Raw genomic sequence first — 19,635 nt, forward strand, 5'->3', positions numbered from 1 at the left:
GAGGATTTTTGCACTGATGTTCATCAGGGATATTAGTCTAACATTCTCTTTGGAGATAAGATCGCAAATAGATGAAATAATTTTGGCTGGATCCTCAGCTGAACAATAAATAACACTTTTGAATATTCTGCTCACAACACTGCCCTAGGTTTTTCTTCCTGCCTCTTAGAGAATCATTATTACTGCCTCACTAAGCCAGTTCATTTATGTTAATTTTACAGTAACACAGACTTACAAAAATTATTTTGTACCTGCCATTCTTTTCCAAGTATAGTAACAATCATTAAGCTTCAAAGTTAAAAATCAAGTAATACCTAGAAGATATTATTATATTTTACTGGAATCTTAACCATTTAAATTTCCTTCATGTCCTAAATTAGGAAAAAAAAATACATTTTCCTCTCAATAACTTTAAATAATCATTTTATACATAGATGACATTTCCAATGGTAAAGCAAAATAAATCAGAATATCATTATAATTTTAAACCAAAAAAATGTTCATAATGTAGGTAGGTTATTAATAATAAAATGTTATTAATAATATACCAGCAGAGTTGTTTTAAACACACTGCTGTTTCTTCCTGTACAAGTAATTAAAGAGGGTAGTTTTTCTATCCAGCCTTTTGACCTCTAACATTAATCATTTATATTAAGTATTTTTCAGCCAAGTGAATCTTTGTTGGCATTTTCATTTTCAATATAATAAAGAGTTACTTATTTTATTGCTTGTTTTTTTAGCAGTCCTAAAGTCTGGCCATTGCTTTGGGTTCTTGTATTATACAGACATCTATATACAGGTGTTCCCTGGTATCCACAGAGGATTGGTTCCAGGACCTCCTGCAAACACCAAAATCTGAGAATAATCAAGTTCCCAATATAAAATGATGTATTATTTGCATACTAACCTATGCACATCCTCTAGTATACTTTCAATAATCTCTAGATTACTTATAATATCTTACAATGTATATGCTATGTAAATAGTTGTTATATTGCATTGTTTAGGGAATAATTACAAGAAAAAAAATCTGTACATGTTCGATACAGATGCAATTTTTTTCCCTAAGTATTTTTGATCCATGGTAGACTGAATCCATGAATGCAGAACCCAACAATATGAAACTCATCGATACAGAGGGCCGACTGTATGGAGACAGTATATGGACTGGATTTGGGCCTAGTTTGGGCCTTGAGTCTAAGCCGTATGCTCCAAAACCAGCTTCACAAGAGATCTATATAAGGCAGCACTTTGTTAATCATTGGATAACACACACACACACACACACACACACAAACTCTCTCAAGACTCTCACTGGGGAAGGTGACTAGCAAGGAAGGATTCATGAATTTCTGATCTTCTGGTTGAATACCACAGATTTTTACCCTTACCTTTTGTTTTTGTTTTTGTTTCTAAAGAGATGGCGTTTTTGGGGTTTTGTTACTTTGCTCAGGCTGGTCTTGAACCCCTGGCCTCAAGTGATCCTCCTGCCTCAACCTCTTGAAGTACTGGGATTATAGGCAAGAGCCACTGTACCAGGCCCCCTCAAATAATTTATCCTTTGGATTGACAATCAAACTAAATTAAGATTCCAAATGCAAAGCATGAAAAATCCTCTTTAACTTCTTACCTTAGCACACTGCATGTGATTGCAGCCTTCATTCTTCTGTATTGGAGACTTACAGTTGGCACAAGGCTTGGAGTTAGTTAATAACCAGAGACAATTGGCCGCATCCTCGTAGGCTTCACTAACTCCCACAACTTTGGGATATTAAGCACAAACACAAAAATAAATGATTTATTGTACAACTTCTGGGGGAAAAAAACCCTCCAGACTTTTCTTTGCAGGCTCTCAATTTTAATAAAATATTTATTTTCCGATCAGTGTCTGTGGCAACATTTTTAAACTTCTTCATTTTGAGTAGCCTAATTACAAGATAAGGAACTCTATTCCAAAAGACCTATTCATGAAACCTGGTTTAAGGGCAATTTCTACATAAACTTGTGCCCAAATAAACTGGGACCAAAAACAACATACACAAAAAAGGTTTTTTTTTTTTTTTAATGCAACATATTACTCCATTTAAAATAACAATTGTATCAAAGAAAATTACAGAAAGAACAGTTACTTTAGACGATAATTTACAGAACAGGCCAGACGCAAATATAATTATCAGAAACTCTTTACCATAGTAAAAAGCAAAAAATATCAACATCTTTTTTATCCATGAGTATTCTGGATAAACTTAAAATTAATTCAATGTGACACGTCTAAAACTAAGCATCTCATTTATTACACCCTCTTTCTCTATCATATCTGGTTCCTCTCCATTCCCAGTTCTTATGCTTTAAGGTAGGGTCCTTCATACCTCTTGCCTAGACAACTAAAGCATAGAAAATCAACTTATCTCCCCAGTTCCTTCAAGGGCCCACCTCCAACTACACTGCTTGCACAGTGATTTTTAAAAAAATCTCTCCACGTGTTTTTCTTTTATTGACACAAAATATTTTACATATTTATGAGGTAGATGTGACTGTAACATGCATAGAATGTGTCATAAGTCAGGACATCTGAAGTACCCATCACCTTGAGTAATTATCATTTCTATGTGTTGGTATCATTTCAAGTCCTCCCTTCTAGTTATTTTGAAATATAAGAAATATTGTCTTCTATCTAACTCTATGTTTGTCCCCATTAACAAACTTTTCTTCATCCTCCAATCCCCTGCCAGCCACCCATCCCACAGTGATCTTTTTGGAATACACATTGCTTAAAATCTTTTAATTTGCTCCCCACTGACTATAAGATAAAATCCAGCTGCTTTTGCAAAGAATATAAAGCCCATTATGATATGGCCCATCTGGCAAGCTCCTCTCACCCTCCATCCCTAATCAAACTTATACTCTTCATTTTCTTAAACTCAAGTTATTTTACTGTAATTTGAGATCCACAATCTTAAGGAATGTCATGGTTTTTAAAGATTCTAAATTTTACATTTTATAAACTTCCCTCTCCCCTCCATGGAGAGTTAGGGGCTACAGAGTTCCAGATGCATAATTAAAAATTTTTTTCCTGCAAGAATGTCAGCAATCAAGTTGGTTTTGTTTTCTTTTCTAACTCTAAGTGCATTGAGAAGCCCTACATTTACTTTACTCAAAGAGATGCCAGAAAATCATTTTAGAATCACTGAAAGTGGCCCATCTAATCAAAGCTTTGTTTACGTGCCGACACTTTCAGAAGGGTGGAGGGGTAAATGGTTGGCTCTACTGTCAAAGCAGGGGAGAAATCAGACCCTTTGCATTTTGAAATTCAAAAAGAAGAGTTACCCAACCCCTAGATATAAGCCCCTGGGGAGGGAAGGGGGACAAAGGTTTGGGCTCACTGACCCGTGGGAAGTGGCTCTGTGTATGGACTGGAAGGGCTGAGCACCAGAAGCAGTCCTCTGATGGAGCCTAGCAATACAGAAGTGGAGCTGTCTTGCTGCAAGGAACACCAAGAGCTTGTCTACTTAAGTTTATATTAACAACAGAACAGCAGCTACTGTTGGACTATAAAAGCATTGGTTTTTAACTCCACACAGCAAAGAGAAACAGTGGTAATGAACTGGTCAGACTTTACTCCAGTTCTGAACACACTTGGTAGAAGATGGTTTGATTAAGCTGTTGGTGGAAAGAATTATCAGATAATTTGGTGGGTGACAGGAGTTTCAGTAGGAACTTAGTATATTTAGGGCTAACAAGGTCGAGCTGTGGAGGCAATTCCACTTACAAAGGGTATTGCTATAATACCTAATCATTTAAGTACACTTCACATTTAAACATCTAATTTTTGTTAAAAGCAGTGGCCTTTTTTCTTCCTTTAGCATCAACATTTTTGTTAGCTCAGAGGCACTAACATATTCTTACGACTCTTATTGTCCATTGTTATAATAAAGAAAGCACAAAGCCATTAAAACAAAGCAGCAGTGTGGCCTGCAACATAATAGTTTTTTCTTCCACCCTCGGAGAGAATGTGATCTCCTAACTGCATTTTAGTGAACTGCATGAAGTAAATCATGTTCAGGGAATAACCAACTATTACTATGATAAAAACTCGTGCTGGAAAAAAGATCTTTCTTTCCAATTCTCTGAACATGCTTATTCTACACATCTATCCCTTATACATACTTTTTTTTTTTTTTTTTTTTTTTTTTGAGATGGACTCTTGTACTGTTGCCCAGGCTGGAGTGCAATGGCACGATCTCAGCTCACTGCAACCTCTGCCTCCTGGGCTCAAGTGATTCTCGTGCCTCAACCTCCCAAGTAGTTGGGACTAAAGGTGCCCGCCACCACACCTGGCTAATTTTTTTTTTTTTTTTAATTTTTAGTAGAGACGGGGTTTCACCATGTTGACCAGGCTGGTCTCAAACTCCTGACCTGAAGTGATCTGCCTGTGTTGGCCTCTCAAAGTAGTGGGATTACAGGCATAAGCCACTGCATCCAGCTTATACATACTGTTCTTAACATCAACAACACTGTATCTACCTTCAATCTATCGGGTGAGATTTTTTCACCTCTACTGACTTTCAAACTCTTCACTTCAGTTACAGCTCTTATTATATACTGATGTTCTTTCTTCATAATCTAGTGTGCTTAGGTCTCTTTCTAAAATGTATTAACTTCATAATAAAGTATTAAAATATCACAAAATCTAAGATCTATTAATAGAATCAACATGTATGCATGTGAAAACAGTTGCTTTTAAAAATTGAATTTTTATTTTTAATTTTTTTTAGAAATAGAGATTCACTCTATTATCCAGACTGGAATGCAGTGGTGCAATCATAGCTCACTGTAGCCTTCAACTTCTGGGCTCAAGAGATCCTCCTACCTCAGCTTCCCAAGTAGCTAGGACTACAGGCATGTGCCACTATGCCTGGCTAAGTTTTTAATTTTTTAGAGAGACAGGATCTCACTGTGTTGCCCAGGCTTGTCTTGAACTCTGAGCCTCAAGTGATCCTCTTGCCTCGGCCTCCCAAAGTGCTGGGATTACAGGCATAAACCACTGCACCTAGTCAAAGACTGAATTTTTAAATAATACAATTTGAATTCAGTTTATTGAGTATGTCCCATGAAAAATACTGGTCTGAAAAATTTATAAATTAACCATTTCATAAAAAAGATAACCATTCCTGCTTCTTGCTCTAATTAGACACAACAGAGGCAATATCAGTGCTTAACAAACACTATTTAAATCTTTATATGAAATTAATTCCTTGAATTGATTTCAGCATATTTTTTCTCATTAATTAGATTTTCTCATCCTGAGTCTCATAATTCAAAGACTTTGGAAAATTGGGCATAAAGAAGAAAACTATTTGGTTAAACATGCTTATGCCATTTTTTTTTTTTTTGCATAAAATCCAAAGTAAAAATGCTATGATACAAAGTAATACATAAACTTAACATAGCACCTAATCATATTTTTCCTTTTTGAAATATCATTTTTGTATATTTAATGATGGGGTTCTACTTTAGTATTATAGTTGGCCAATTATTGTTCACTTTAATCCTTGCCCCAAATTTCATAAACATAAGTGGCCGTTACTGGTCACCATCTTTCAGTGTGGAAGACACAAATCAGTAGAGGAGAAAATTCCTAGCCTTTTCTTAACAACAACTGGGACTTTCTCTGCAGCCTTGGCTTGGTTTCCTCTCTGGTAGAACAAACCTCAGGTGTCTTCAGTCTTTTGTCTCCTATCATGTTTTCAGACATTCTTTCATCTTTCCAAATCAAAACCCCCTTTGGGATCTCCCTATCTCTGGCCATCAGAAGTAACCATGTATATACCATGTATACCATTTTCTAGCTTTTCTATTTCTTTCCTCCTCTTAGTATCAGGATCATTATCATGTGGAAGGTCATTTTTTCACAGTCCCACCCATAATCTGTTCTCACTAGCCAGTCCATTCTCCTTCCCCTGTTCCCTAGCAAAAACTTATCTGTGGGTATGGAATGATTCATCCAATTTTAATATGGTAAGAGATAACTAAAAATAGCCATCAATTTAAAAATACTTGCTTTAAAGAGTTTTTCTGTGTTCTGATACCAGATGTGAGATGGATTTGCTGTGTGGCAGGGCATTTTTGTTTCTCTTGGCCTTGGTATCTCCCTCTGTAAAATTGGGGTAATTTGTGAATTAAAGGCAAGTAGGGAGATGTATTACTCTAATCAGATCACAGGCAAAACAGAAGATTATAATGAACTTGAAGAATTGTGGGAAGAAACCCCAAAGTGGGTTTTGATTTGGAAAGAGGGAAGAATATTTGAAAACATGATAGGATACAAAAGACTGAAGACACCTGAGATTTGTTCTACCAGAAAGGACTACATAAACCTAAAAGATTATACCCATAGTTTGAGACTGCTTGAGTGAATGATCAGCAGTCACCTAGTAAGTGATCTGTTCTTACAGTTGGAACCTTTAAAGACGAACAGGTCTTTCAGGGTAATAGATCAGACTTGGGGATAAAATACTGGGAAAGTGATGTACAAAGCCATTTGATGCCACAGGATAGTAGCACTTTGAGAGGGTCAGTGTGTCGCTTAGTGCCCACAAGGAGATTAGTATTCACCTCAAGTTCCCAGGACCCAGGATCTAGACAGCTGTGGAGATGCTAACTCACCTCGGAGGCTGGGGTGGGAGATTTGGGGGAAAATAATAGAAAAATACTTGCTTTATATTTCAAACATTGCTGGGCATTTTCTACTCAAGAATTGAATAATATGCTAGACTAATTACTTCTTATGGTGCATTAAACCTTTCAGGCAACTAGCAGGCACACAAGGTTTACTACTTAAGGCTATTTAATATATCTTATAACTCTCCTGTGTATGCCCCCTCCCACCTGAATTACCCATCTTAAGCCTTCATATCCTCTCACCTGGCCATTCTGAAGTTGTCTCAGAACTAACATTCTTACCTAGTTTCTCAATAGTCTCCATTTCATCATCCATACTTCTGCCTGAGTGATCTTTGTAAGTAAGCATGTTCATTCACCACTCTCCTACTTAAAACTCCTTTTCAGTGTTTCAGGATAAGGTCAGATTTCCTAGCATTGTGCATAACCACCTCTTTGTGTCCAATGCTTGATTTGGATTCCTGTCTGCACAGTCTCATCTCTTAGTGCACCACTAAACTGACTGTAAGAATTATTTGCAGTCCTTGAATATGCCACGCTACTTCACAATGCCACTTCACCCTATGCCTGGAATGTCTTTCCTATTCTGGTTTATGTGAAGAGCATCTATCAGCTTTCAACATGCAGCTTAAGCATCAATTCTTTAGAAAGTGTTTCCTAACCCTCTCCCATAGATAACTGGCCTCCTCCTTCTTTGTCCTTCCCCTCCCCTAAAAGTTATCACATACATGAACAATGTTCTCTCACATTCAAAACACATTTTTCCTTAGTTTTGTATACAGTTGCCTCTCTAATATATAAACTTCAAGAGCATAGAGGGCATCTTATTTTTGTATTCTAACATAAAACAGCACTCAATAAACGTTAATTAAATAGCGAAGATAACATTTAAAATCAACAATTTATTCCTAAGTTTCTTAGCATCTTTTCTGAGTTTCAGACGAACACTTATAAAATTCCACAGGATATCTCCACACATATGTTCCGTAAGTACTTCAAGTTCAGAATGTCCACACCAAAACTCATTATTTTCCCTGGAAAGTTACTTGTTTATCTGAGTTTCCTGTTTCACTAATGGCCTAATTTTACCCTCTGACCCAAACTAAAAATTCATCTTCCTACCTTTAGTCTATCTTTTCTTCAATTCACCCTTCATACTCATCAGTTATCTTGACAAAAATAACTTTTCTGATACTGCCACTTCTCTACTCTACACACTTTATGGCTTATTCTATTAGGAGGATAAATTCAAACAATTTGGCAATAACACTCACAATCTGGCAATACCTACCTTTCTAGCCTCATCTCTTTGCGAGTTTCTCCTATGGACCTTAACCTTAAGTTCTTAAAGAAATGTATAAAAAAATGTAGGTAGGTGGCCAATAGCAAGCCATTCATAACAGAAATATAAATATTTCTAGCTGCCAGAAGCAAGAAAATAAAGCAAATTCCAATTGTTTTGTCACATCTAAAGGTGTTGCAGGGTAATGGTATGAATCTATTTATGGAAGACAAACGCATATACACACCCATACATATCAGGAGAATAGGGGAAATGGGTGGGTATGAAGAGCAATGGCTAGTACAATGAATCTGGGGAACAAACACAATCTATAAAGGCATTTTTTTTTTTTAAATGGAGTCTTGCTCTGGCACCCAGGCTGGAGTGCCGTGGGGCGATTTGGCTCAATGAAACCTCCACCTCCCGGGTTCAAGCGATTCTCCTGCCTCAGCCTCCTGAGTAGCTGGTATTACAGGCGCACACCACCATGCTGGACTAATTTTTGTGTTTTTAGTAGAGATGCAGTTTCATCATGTTGGCCAGGATGGTCTTGAACTCCTGACCTCAAGTGATCCACCTGCCTCGGCCTCCCAAAATGCTAGGATTACAGATGTGAGCCATTGCGCCTGGCTTAAAAAAATCTGTTGACTAAACGATGCATGAACAGGACAAGAACGTTTAATCAGGCTTCACTATAAAATATCCAAAGATCATCCACTTCTCTTTGCTCCTGATAATGGACATGAAGCCTTCTCAACAAGTGAAAGGGATCTCCCTCATTATCAACTAATAAGTGGCATTTTGGTTTATACTGTAGTCTCTTCTCCATGGGTCAGAATAACCCTGAGTCAGTGGACAAAATGAACCTTGTAGATCTAAAATGCTGAGGATCAGCCCTCAGGCAGTGGTAAATTCCCTGATATAATACAAGCCTGTAAAGTATGATGGCTGTCGGGCAGTCTCTCTCAATGCCACTTCAGTTGCCGACAGTAATTACCTACTACTAGGCAGAGATGCTAAAATCCAATTCACAGCTCACTGCCTTCAAGAAGATTCTTTGACACCCTTTCTTCCCCCAACCTCAGTTTATCATTATTGTTTCTGGACTCTCATCTTTACTCAACTATATCAGTTATCATATGATACCGTAATGTCTGACTGCTTCCCTCTAGCCTCTGCATGCCCTGAAGTCTGGCATCATCTTTATTATGTGCTTTGCTCATATAAGTGTAGATTTTCTTTTTCTTGTTTTGAGACAGAGTCAGTCTCACTCTGTCACCAGGCTGGAGTGCAGTGGCGCAATCTTGGCTCACTGCAACCTCCACCTCCCAGGTTCAAGCAATTCTCCTGCCTCAGCCTCCCAAGTAGCTGGGACTACAGGCGCACGCCACCACGCCCAGCTAATTTTTTATTTTTAGTAGAGATGGGGTTTCACCATGTTGGCCAGGATGGTCTCCATCTCTTGACCTTGTAATCCGCCTGCCTTGGCCTCCCAAAGTGCTGGGATTACAGGCATGAGCCCCTGCACCTGGCCCCTATAAGTGTGTAGATTTATTGGGTGAATTCTTGATCCTGACTTGCGACATCTCAAGCTAACATCATTATCTCAGTCTTTTTTTTTTTTTTTAAAGACCAGAACTAATTAATTTTCACTTACATTTTTTGAGAGAAAACAGTTGTCATAAAACACTTTAGAAGATGGGAAATTATTGCAAAGCAGATAGATTTATCTGTTAAATGTGGGAACTGCTATTAGGAAGGCTTTAAAAAGGAGTCCCCTCAGAGATTCAAACCCATTCTGTTCACAAGGCACATGCCCTGTCTCATTCAACCCAATCTAAGCATTAGTCTTCCTCTGTAAAACAGGATTACTAACATCACCCTTGTATCATTTCTGTGATGATTAACAGGGATAATGTATTTATAGAAGTCTCAGTGACAATACTTATCTATATGGTATTTAACATCAGTAAATCTATAGAACCACACAACAACAAGAAATTAACTTGCTGTATCCTTCATTGGAAGCTTTCAGGGATATGAGAAGCTCACTCTCACTACAGATCATATACTACTTCCCACAAAGTACAGAACAACTGGTTGGCTCACCCTAGGATAAAAGAAAAGGGCTATGGGAGGAGGATTAAATGTGACCCCCATTTACCCTGTTTATCTTCAGCTGGAAAGTAAGTCTGTTAGAAACATGGAACTTGTCCCTGATTCCTCCTTGCCAAAACTCTATTATTTCCAAAAGGAAGTTAGTCAAAGGGACCGTGATGTTAAACAGGAGAGCGCTAGCATTAACAAATGTGAAAACCTCTTAAATAAAGACTAAAAAAGATATGACCACATTATCTTTTGAATGCTATAAGGAAATATGTAGCAAAGCAATCTAAAATTCCTTACGTTCTTCTGGTTTCATTTCGGTTATTTTTTGCAGCCAATTCTTCCATGTTTGGCAGTCACAAGGCTCATGTGCTTCACCAAGGCACTCCCTAAAGAAAATAAACATAGAAAAGACAATTTTAAAATATTCTTCATCAACATCAAGGCAAAAAAAAGGAAGTGTGTAGAGGCTGGGCGTGGTGGCTCATGCCTGTAATCCCAGTACTTTGGGAGGCCAAGGTGGGTGGATCACCTGAGGTCAGGAGTCCGAGACCAGCCTGGCCAATATGGTGAAACCCCATCTCTATTAAAAATACAAAAAATTAGTAGGCATGGTGGCACATGCCTGTAATCCCAACTACTCAAGAGGCTGACGCAGGAGAATCGCTTGAACCTGGGAGGTGGAGGTTGCAGTGAGCTGAGATCGCACCCTTGCACTCCAGCCTGGGCAACAAGAGCGAAACTGTCTCAAAAAAAAAAAAAAGTAGAAAGTATTCTTCCAATTTTAAAGTTGAAAAAACTAAGACATGGTGATTAATGAGAGATGGAGCATTTCAATGGAGGCATTGAAAATGAGATTCCAAAGCTTGATACCATTAGACCAGTTTTTTAAAAAAAATCAGTACATTCATTTACGTATTTCAAAAGTTCTAAATAGATTAATATTTATAACTTAGATTTGCAAGCCTTCAGAGCTTTAAAACATTTGATTAAATTACGTTTTATCCTCATTAATAATTTAAATTCTTGTTATTCAAAGGTGTATTACTGGCCATTACTGAGCAGCTTTTTAGACATGCAGAAGAACAGGCCCCATGAGATTTACAGATCAGAATCTATATTTTATCAAAATTACCAAATGAACCTTCTTCATTTTAAAGTTTGAAAAACACTGTTTTAAGTCAAATTATTGTAGTTACTTTTACCTCTGCATCTCCAGGTAACAGCTAGGGTAACTCAATTTACTTTTATTGGAATTTGGGAAATTTTGATTTAAATAATTAAAAACATCAATTTATCATTTGTAACTCTATTTTATATTCTTTCCATAGCTATTTAAGAAGTCAAACACTAAAACGAGCCTAAAGCCTTGATAAACTGCCATTTTAATTCAAGATGATGCTATATTGTATAGAACAAAGGTAATTATTCCAGTCAATGATAAAATATTATTCGGAGGAGGGAACAACCCAATCTGGAAGTGATATCATCACCATCAGTGCTATTTTAAAAAGATTTCATTTACAAAGGTTAAGCTTAGGCAGGGAGGGGTGGCTCACGCCTGTAGTCCCAGCTACTTGGGAGGCTGAGGTAGGAGGATCACTTGAGTCTGGGAGGCAGAGGCTGCAGTGAGCTGAGATCATGCCACTGCAGTCCAGCCTAGGCGACAGAGCAAGACCCCATTTCGAGGAAAAAGAATAAAAAAAGGTTAAGTGTATTAAGAAGATACACCAACTGACTCATGTAGTCTTACAAACTAAGAGGTAATTAAGAATGTATTGATTATACTTCATATTTGTTAAAATGGTGATTATTAAAAAAAAAAGAAGGTTTTGGTGTGGATGTACAAAGACCGGAACTCTTGTGCACTGCTGATAGAAATGTAAATGCTGATGCAAAGTTAACCTTAGAATTACCATAGGATTCAGCAATTTCATTCTAAGGTATGAAAGAACTGAAAGCAAGAATTCAAACTTGTACACCAACATTCATGGTATTATTCACAACAGCTAAAAGGGGGAAACAACCCAAGCATCTATCAGCAGATGAATGGATAAACAAATTGTGGAGTATACACACACACAAACACACACACATGCTCACACAATACAATATTCAGCCATAAAAAGGAATAATATCTGCATACATGCTACACTATGAATGAGCTTTAAAAACATTTTGTTAAGTGAAATAAGCCAGACACAAAAGTACAGATATTCTAGAATTCCACTTATATTAAATATCTAGAATAGGCAAATTCATAGAGAAAGAAAGTAGAGTGGTTGTTACCAGCCTGGGGGAGGAGAGGATGGCGAGTAACTGCTTAATGGTCATAGAGTTTCTGTTTGGGATCATGAAAAATTTCTGAAAAGGAAAAGTGGCTATGAGACGTTATAGTTGCACTCTGAATGCAATTAATGTCACTGAATTGCATACTTAAAAATGGTTAAATGGTTAAAAAAAAAAAAATTCACCAATTGCCTTGAAAGGGTAATTTAGTTTCCTTACACTCCTGACTTGTCACCTAATCTGACACTTGGGAGCTCCTAGCAACTTAGTGGTAGCTTAACAGACATTCAAAAAATACTGGGTTGATTAAAATATGGAAGTGAGCTGGGCACAATGGCTACTCGGCAGGCTGAGGCAGAAGAATCAATGGAGCCCAGGAGTTTCAGGCTGTAGTGTGCTATTACCACTCTGTGAATAGCCACAGCACTCTAGCCTGGGCAACACAACACGACCTAATTTCTTTAAAAAAGTGGATATATAAAGTCAGGAAACAACAGGTGCTGTAGAGGATGTGGAAAAACTGGAATGCTTTTACACTGCTGGTGGGAGTGTAAATTAGTTCAACCATTGTGGAAGACAGTGTGGTGATTCCTCAAGGAGCTAGAACTACAAATACCATTTGATCCAGCCATCCCATTACTGGGTATATACCCAAAGGATTATAAATCATGCTACTATAAAGACACATGCACACATGTGTTTATTGTGGCACTATTCACAATAGCAAGACTTGGAACCAACCCAAATGTCCACCAATGATAGACTGGATTAAGAAAATGTGGCACATATAGAACATGGAATACTATGCAGCCATTAAAAAGGATGAGTTCATGGCCTTTGCAGGGACGTGGATGAAGCTGGAAACCATCATTCTGAGCACACTATCACAAGAACAGAAAACCAAACACTGCATGTTCTCACTCATAAGTGGGAGTTTAACAAGGAGAACACATGGACACAGGGTGGGGAACAACACACACTGGGGCCTGTCGGGGGATGGGGGGCTAGGGGAGGGATAGCATTAGGAGAAACACCTAATGTAGGTGATGGGTTGATAGGTGCAGCAAATCACCATGGCATGTGTATGCCTATGTAACAAAACTGTACATTCTGCACATGTATCCCAGAACTTAAAGGTATGAAAAAAAAAGTGGATACATTAGATTCACTTTAGTGCATACTAACATCAACTCTGCTTTCCAGAAATGTAACGGATACCTGTGATAACTGCTAATTTTAATTTGGCACACATGCTAGCAGACATTGAAGTAGGAAATACGCCACAGATCAGGAACAGTGTTTCCATATGGTGCCTACAAACACAGGTGGGAATGCAGAATCAACATTTCTCATGACTCATTTAAGAAAGCTTGTTTGTCATTTGCATTTCAATAAAGCTAGAAAAATTTAAAAAAAGAGCCCTGAAGTACAAAAAGCCCTTATATATCTGCAGTAACTAAAACAAACAAATGCAATCAATGAAATAAATTATTTCTATTAAGATTTTTTTCCCTGGAGACTTTTTCCCCCTGGAGATTAAACAGCATATTCAATATCCATTTCCTGGCAGAATCAACGCTAGTAAATACTGGTTTTGCTGTCAGAACATTTTCTGAAAACGTTCTGGGGAAAAAAAAAAAAAAGAAAGAAATCATGGGGGAACAAAGTCCAATGTTTTCAAATAAAGTCTGAAAAAAAAAAAGCCACTTCTTCAAAAGGCCATAATTGCTTATCAATGTGCTTGGCTCTCCAAGACTGTGTTGTCCTAGATAGCAAAAGAAGGTTTTCTTTTCTAGAACCTCACAGGAGGACAAAGATTTGCCGCTTCCTTGGTTGTGAGCCCAATCAGTAGGACCACTTCAGAGTGTTATAACTGGTTGGCACAGTTTCTGCTAGTTTCCAGTACAATACTAAAAAAGGATTTAAAAAAAAACAAAACAAAACAGAAAACAGCAGCTTACTAATAAAAAAAGAAGCTACAGCATGGACTGTGAATTAAAGAGGTTGAGGTTGCCATTTTTTTTTTTTTTTTAAGATGGAGTCTTGCTCTGTGGCCCAGGCTGGAGTGCAATAGCATGATCGCCACTCACCACAACCTCTGCCTCCTGGGTTCAAGTGATTCTCCTGCCTCCTAAGTAGCTGCGATTACAGGTGCACACCAACATGCCCAGCTAATTTTTTGTATTTTCAGTAGAGACGGGGTTTCACCATGTTGGCCAGGCTGAACTTGAATTCCTGACCTCGTGATATGCCTGCCTCGGCCTCCCAAAGTGCTGGGATTACAGGCGTGAGCCACTGCGCCTGGCCGAGGTTGCCACTTAATACTATAAAATATATTTAAAAACTAACGCATCTGGAAAAATAAACTCAGAATTCTCCAAAGTATAGTAATAACAAAGTCACTAAACATAGTAGGTAATTGACATTCTAGATGATCAACATAGGGAAGAAAGGTTATTCTGAGAAAAGTAGTGAAGATGCTAGAATGCCAACTTTCTGAAGAAAGTTTATTTTCTTCTTTTTCTTTTTGAGAGTCTTGCTCTGGCACCCAGGCTGGAGTGCAGCGGCATGATCTTGGCTCGCTGCAGCTTCCACCTCCTGAGCTCAAGCCATCCTACTGCCAGCCTCCCAAGTAGTCAGGACAAGAGGTATGCACCACCACGCCCAGCTAATTTTTGTATTTTTTGTAGAGACAGGGTTTCACTATGTTGCCCAAGTGGTCTCAAACTCCCGGGCTCAAGGGATTCGCCAATCTCAGCCCCACAAAATGCTGGGATTACAGCTGTAAGTCCCTGAGACCGGCCTACATCCCTGAACAAAATTTTAACCAATGACTGTTGACAAGTATTCTAAAGTCCCTGGTATCTGTTGCTGAAACTGCATCTCAAAATGTCAGTAAAACAAGAGTATGGGGAGGGGAATCTCAGGACATAGCCTGCTGAATCTCAGCCAGAGACACCAATAGGGTAGGTTTATTCAGGTAAAAAAAAAATCCTGGTAAAAGATTATAAAGAAAAAAATAGTTGCCTAATCTAAACTCCTCCACCTAGTTCAAATATGATTGGTTAACCTAACATCAAGTGATCAAGGAATGGCTCTCTTCTTGAAAATGTGCCAGTATGCACAACTGGTTGCATGACTATACAGTGGTTCTAATGGGCTCCGGAAAAGGAAAAAACCTTCCACTAACGTTTTAAAATTTATTACCTGATGGAAGAAATTCCTATCCAGAAGTTGGCAATTTCAATTAAATGCCATTTTAGAACGTTTTATTAATAAGCAATTCTGACTGAATTAAGTAGAAATCCTAATTTCTATGCTTCTCTCCTGTAGCTAACATTTTTTAGTACACCAGGTAATGTTCTAAATACTCCACGTGAACGGACTCATTTAATTCTCTTAACAATTCTTTGTAACTGGTACTATTTATCCTCATTTTAAATGCACAGAGAGGTTCAGTAACCTACCAAAGGCCACACAAGTAAAGAGTGGATAAGCTAAAATCTGAAGCTAAATAGTTTGGTTCTGGAAACTTGCACTCTATGTTGACTGCATTAGATAGGAAGGCTTTATTTATCACATTATTTTAGGAGAGGATATTTATCACCAAGCCACAGAGCTAGTTAGTGGCAGAGCTGTCTCACAGGCAGGTTCCGTCCATCTCCCAGATTATTATCACTCTGTTGAAATTTGATAAATTGAACCATCAAGCGGTATTTATGGAGATGTGTTACTCTGCAGAGAGTATACATGATATTTAAACAAGGTCTTTTGATTGAACTACCAAATAAGTAGTATCATGTTTTTATTTCTGGGACTGTGAAGAGCTGGAAAATGTTCTGCTAGTTGGCAGGAGTCTGATACTTAAATAGCTAGATACTGCCAATCTAGAAAGATCTTTTCTTCTGTAACTAGAGCTGTTAATCTAAGGGCTTAAAACTGATTTTGTAAGAAAAGATGGCCGGGCGCGGTGGCTCACGCCTGTAATCCCAGCACTTTGGGAGGCCGAGGCGGGCGGATCACAAGGTCAGGAGATCGAGACCACGGTGAAACCCCGTCTCTACTAAAAATACAAAAAATTAGCCGGGCGCGGTTGTGGGCGCCTGTAGTCTCAGCTACTCGGGAGGCTGAGGCAGGAGAATGGTGTGAACCCGGGAGGCGGAGCTTGCAGTGAGCCGAGATCGCGCCACTGCACTCCAGCCTGGGCGACAGAGCGAGACTCCGTCTCAAAAAAAAAAAAAAAAATGATGAGACACAATTATTAGGTCTACAAATACAGACTGCTTCATCTATTTTGTCCACAGGACTCCTGGAGAGTCCCTTGGCCTGTGAGGTCTGTGGAGGAGGAGATGATGCATGCAACTATTGCTCTGAATAAAGGAGTAGGTATTGATCAAAATCCTTATTGTGAATGTTGGAGAAAAAAGATACCCACTTTCAAACTTTTCTGCAAACTTGACAGGTCTATATATTGTACTCTCTGATCCACTGGAAACTTAAGTGGACTAGAAACCTGATACTGTGGTTTCTCAAGTTGTACATCACTATGATTCAAAAATTTGTTCCTTTTAAAGACTTCTTTACACAGTTTCAGTAAATAAGTGCTCAACCGCTAGGTAATATAAACTTTATTATTATTTTTCTCTTTTTTTGAGATGGAGTCTCGCTCTGTTGCCTGGGCTGGAGTGCAGTGGCTTGATCTCGGTTCACTGCAGCTTCCACCTCCTGGGTTCAAGCAATTCTCCTGCCTCAGCCTCCCGAGTAGCTGGGACTACAGGAGCGTGCCACCATGCCCAGTTAATTTTTTGTATTTTTAGTAGAGACAGGGCTTCACTGTGTTACCCAGGATGGTCTCGACCTCCTGATCTCATGATCCCCCTGCCTCGGCCTCCCAAAGTGCTGGGATTACAGGCGTAAGCCACCATGCCCAGCACCATATTATTATTTAGAATATTTCCTGCCAATCAATTTCAGTGAATAAAATAGGTTTGACTGTCTATGTGTTTAGAAGACAAAATTCCAAGTAAGGTTTTCAGTTTTCAATGCACACTGGTGATTAAAAGGGACCAGAGTAAAAAGACAGGAAAGAAATGGCCACCATACCATCTTAAGTTTGGTGGCCAGGAAGCATTTCTGACAACAAATCTGTGAAGAGTTGTCTCAGAGAAGAGAGACACTTTGTGTCAGTTCAGAAGGCACAGAAGTTACACAGTAGCATATTTTACTTAATTAAAAAGAAAAAAAAAAAGAGGAAAAGTCATTGGTTCAAGTCAGAACCCATCTAAGTTTTGAATATTGTCTTGAGATAATTTTGCCCAGATCACACAAATTGTAATTATAAAGGCTAGCAGGAGAAACCACGGTAGCTTCAGTTACTAAGGGCATGGAATTTGGTGCACAGCTAGAGAAGGGTATCCTGTGGTGGGAAGGGGAATGCCTATTAATACTACTTGTCTCCCATCAATGAATATATTTAGTTATATCCATGCAGGTATCTCTTGGGTATGGCTCAACTGTTTCTGTCATATACAGTTCCTGAAAAGAAGAAATTATTATTGTCTTTTGTTGTGGTTTTTGTAGTCATCTTTAGAAAATTATTTCTGAGCTTTTCAAGAAGGAAAGAAGCAAAACCAGAATCATTTGCCTTTAATTTGTGAAGATCTCTCTTGCAAAGCGTCTTTTTACATGAACAGATTTTGCTTCTCATTGAAATAAGAGACAAAGGTAACAGAAAGCATATGACAATTTCTACTTAGATTTTAAAATTATAGACAAAGCTCTTATACTATATGAATAAGGGTATAAAGCTAAGAATGCAAAAAAAAAAAAAAAAACAGGAACTGTAAATTAACGCCTAGAGACATGAAGTAGGCAATGCAAAAAAATCCATCCTATAACTTAATAAATACCAAAACTGAAAGGCAAAAGATTAAGTTGAAGAACCTAAATCTGAGTTTGTCCTTCACTAAAACTTATTTTTATTTCATTTAAGTCCCCTTCTTCTCTTCCTCTCTGGTGCTATGTCCAAAAAGTGATGATTCTGTTAGGTTCTCTACTACCCTAATGAACAGGAGAAAGAGTAAATAATTACCAAGTGTGACCTTAGTCCATGTGGCCATTCACAGATCCCTTGAACTGGGATAAAACTCAAAGTAGGGCCCGTGATCTTGGTATATAGTCTCCAATGCGTCTTGAGTATAACCAGCCTGATATTTTGGGGCATGAGAAAAAGTCAGCTGATGTATTTCTTCAAATGTTATTCTAGAAATTTACAGTTTATAGCATCGTCTATGTTTATAGACATATATACATAGTTTATAGAGCCTGGCGTATATTGGCAGGTTTTTCCATTAGCTTTCTTATCTTCAGTCGAACCAAACTTATTATTACTTGCAGCATACAAAGAGAATGGGGACGAACACAAGAAATTAAAAACTAAACTACACTGAAAACTGGTAAAAGCTAGATCACAGAAACCACAGTGCTTAAGAAGACACTGCCAATCAAAGTTTCTTCTTTTCCCTTCAAAACTTAACTTTTCTCTTATCTCAGCAAAAGTTAATCTTTTTATCTTTTAGACATTTTCTTAATTCATGTTTTCTTTCTTCACAGCTTCTCCAACTAATCCTCTAAATCATCCTTTTTCAACCACGATTCCTCATGTGAACCACAGAACTCAGAAAATGATTTACGGTGTACGACAATTTTTCTCAAATTTTCCCAAGGATGGTATATAATTAGTACATTTTAGATGCATAGGATGTATACAATGGGTGCTGCTTCAGGACACCAGAGTTTAATTATCTCTGGAAACCACACTGGCTCAGAAAAGAAAGCTCCTTTATTACTTTTATATACTTGTTTTACAGTAAAATAGGTTCATATTCATCTACATACCATTAATCTGCTACCAATTCAGCTCATGTACATTAACTTTCCTTCTCATTTCAAGCCTTATCTCTCATGGTGGGTTAATGAGGTGAGTTAGGAACCAAACTATTGAATAATAAAAATGTAAAACTTTAATAGAAATTTGCCTTTTAAGTGTTTTGAAAAATCACTTGAAGGCATATAGATATAACCCACTGTTCAGTATTTTGTTGCTATTTTGCTTGCTTAGTTTGATTTAGCCATGAAAGCAGTATACAGGGTTTTCCTTTCATTAATCACCATAGCCAAGCACCTAGTATAGGGGTCAGGAAAATTTTTCTGTAAAGGGCCAGACAGTAAATATTTTGAGTTTTGTGGGCCATGCAGTCTCTGTCTCAGCTACTCAA

General features: G+C 38.0%; 1 protein-coding gene across 8 annotated transcripts in view; it reads right to left on the minus strand.

The window, feature by feature from the left end:
• Positions 1-19,635, minus strand: part of ANKIB1 (ankyrin repeat and IBR domain containing 1) — a 155,501-nt gene that overhangs the window by 17,876 nt on the left and 117,990 nt on the right. For all 8 annotated transcript variants that reach the window (XM_074035537.1, XM_074035536.1, XM_045388754.3 and 5 more), the window contains 2 exons: positions 10,370-10,458; positions 1,631-1,761 (listed from right to left, as the gene is read on the minus strand). In XM_074035537.1, coding sequence (XP_073891638.1) covers positions 1,631-1,761; positions 10,370-10,458 — 220 coding nt within the window. The remainder of the gene's footprint in view (positions 1-1,630; positions 1,762-10,369; positions 10,459-19,635) is intronic.

Source organism: Macaca fascicularis, chromosome 3, assembly GCF_037993035.2.
Source record: "Macaca fascicularis isolate 582-1 chromosome 3, T2T-MFA8v1.1".
NCBI lineage: Eukaryota > Metazoa > Chordata > Mammalia > Primates > Cercopithecidae > Macaca > Macaca fascicularis.